We start from the raw sequence: 2,500 nt of genomic DNA on the forward strand, positions 1-2,500 counted from the left end.
CACAACACACTATACCACACCACACCACACTATACCACAACACACCACACCACACACCACACCACACCACACCACGCTATACCACACCACACCACACTATACCACAACACACCACACCACACCACACCACACTATACCACACCAAGTCGTACCACAACACACCACATCACACCACACACCACACCACACACCATACCACAACACACCACACCACACCACACCACACCACATATCACACCACACCACACTATACCACACCACGTCATACCACAACACACCACACCACAACACACCACACAACACACCACATCACATCATACCGCACCACATCACATCCAACCAAACGACACACCACGCTATAACACATCACACTACACCACAGCACACCAAACCACTCTACCCAACACCACATCACACCACACCACAGCACACCACACCACAACACAACACACCACACCACACCACAACACACCACATCACAGTGAGCAGTCACAACTATCTCTATCTCTTTATAACCCACTGCTGAACTGAATGACAGGCCAGACTCCCGGTCTCAAAACGGTAGCGTACTCAATAACCAAGCCAGTCCAATCTTCCGTTCTGTGTTTGCATTGAAACATTTGTGTGCATTTTTATTCATCAAGCACACTTTAACCAGTAGTAGCATAAAACGCGTGAATAAAACCCTTATTTCATTTAGACCAGAAGCCTGCCGCCCCTAACCCACGTCTGCTCCATGTCCATCTCTGCAGGCGGTGTTGGCTCTGCCCAAACTAGACTCGGCGGTGGAGGTGGAGGTGGAGATGGAGGGCCTCCGCAGGGGGGGGGCTCTGGATCAGCTCAACGCCCTGCTGCTGGTTCTCCAGTCCCCCCCTGAGCCTCCTCCATCCCTGACACGAGCCACCATTGGGTGAGTATGGACAGACACGCCCCCTCACTCAACCCCCATTGGGTGAGTATGGACAGACAGACAAGCAGCCAGAGGCTTATCGTATCAGGGAAACTCTATGGGAGTGCAGTCCATGGCAGTTTAGTGACGGTGCTGACTGCACCTCAGAGTGAAGCTGTACGTTTTCTTACACTAGGAAGTTTCCACATCAGTTTTCTGTAGAAAAAAAGTGGGTAACAGTAGTGACAGTGGTATTTGGGCACATGGTCTGATGGTGATGACTGTTCTAGCAGTGTTACCATGATGATAGTTGTGTTGTGGCAGTGTAACTATGGTGACAGTTGTGTTGTAGCAGTGTAACCATAGTGACAGATGTGTTGTAGCAGTGTATTGTGGAGAGAGTTGTGTTGTAGCAGTGTAACCATTTTGACAATTGTGTTATAGCAGTGTATTGTGGTAGCAGTCTAACCATCGCAGTCATGTTGTAGCAGTGTAACCATAGTGGACAGGTAGTGTCACCATGGTGACAGTGGAGTTGTAGCAGTGTAACCAGCAGTGTAGCCGGGAGTGTGACGCCTCTGACTGACTGTGCCTCAGGCTGCAGCTGTGGAGGGAGCTGGCGGACGGGTTGGTGCTGGAGGCCACGGGCCTGAGGCAGACTCTGGGGATGCCAGAGGTGAGGACCTGGTTGGAGATCCTGCCGGAACCGCAGGAGGAGTCCAGTGAGTCACACCAGCATGATACACACACGCACGCCCGCACGCACGCACGCACGCACGCACGCACGCACGCACGCACGCACGCACGCACGCACGCACACACACACACACACACACAAGAAAATGCACACTCACATATGCAGGAGGAGTCCAGTGAGTCACACCAGCATGATACACACACACACACACACACACACACACACACACACACACAAAAGAAAATGCACACACACACACACATATGCATATGTGAGATATAGTTGCCCACACAGAGACACAAACAGACACATACACATTTATACTGTATAAACGTGCACAAGAACACACTGTTGCTTTGAAGGTCTCTCACTCAAATGCATACTAGCGCCACTCCTCAGAATTACACTGAATGGCATCGCATTTTGCATTGACACTGAATGGCATCGCATTAACATTGAATGGCATCACATTAACACTGAATGGCATCGCATTAACACTGAATGGCATCGCATTAACACTGAATGGCATCGCATTGACATTGAATGGCATCGCATTGACACTGAATGGCATCGCATTGACACTGAATGGCATCGCATTGACACTGAATGGCATCGCATTGACATTGAATGGCATCGCATTTTGCATTGACATTGAATGGCATCGCATTGACACTGAATGGCATCGCATTAACACTGAATGGCATCGCATTAACACTGAATGGCATCGCATTAACACTGAATGGCATCGCATTGACATTGAATGGCATCGCATTGACACTGAATGGCATCGCATTGACACTGAATGGCATCGCATTGACACTGAATGGCATCGCATTGACACTGAATGGGATCGCATTGACATTGACACTGAATGGGATGTCTGTCCCCATCCATCCACAGGCACAAAGATCAAG

The 2,500-nt window shown here is 49.7% G+C and overlaps 1 protein-coding gene across 1 annotated transcript in view; it reads left to right on the top strand.

Annotated features, from left to right (window-relative positions):
• Positions 1–726: 726 nt before the first annotated feature.
• Positions 727–2,500, top strand: part of LOC122131274 (MYCBP-associated protein-like) — a 2,058-nt gene continuing 284 nt past the window's right edge. Inside the window, exons 1-3 of the mRNA XM_042706142.1 lie at positions 727–910; positions 1,487–1,611; positions 2,487–2,500. The exon at positions 2,487–2,500 is cut by the window's right edge and continues 284 nt beyond it. Of these exons, the coding sequence (XP_042562076.1) occupies positions 804–910; positions 1,487–1,611; positions 2,487–2,500 (246 nt within the window). The 5' untranslated portion in view covers positions 727–803. The remainder of the gene's footprint in view (positions 911–1,486; positions 1,612–2,486) is intronic.

This window comes from Clupea harengus, unplaced genomic scaffold (assembly GCF_900700415.2).
Source record: "Clupea harengus unplaced genomic scaffold, Ch_v2.0.2, whole genome shotgun sequence".
In the NCBI taxonomy this organism is placed as follows: Eukaryota; Metazoa; Chordata; class Actinopteri; order Clupeiformes; family Clupeidae; genus Clupea; species Clupea harengus.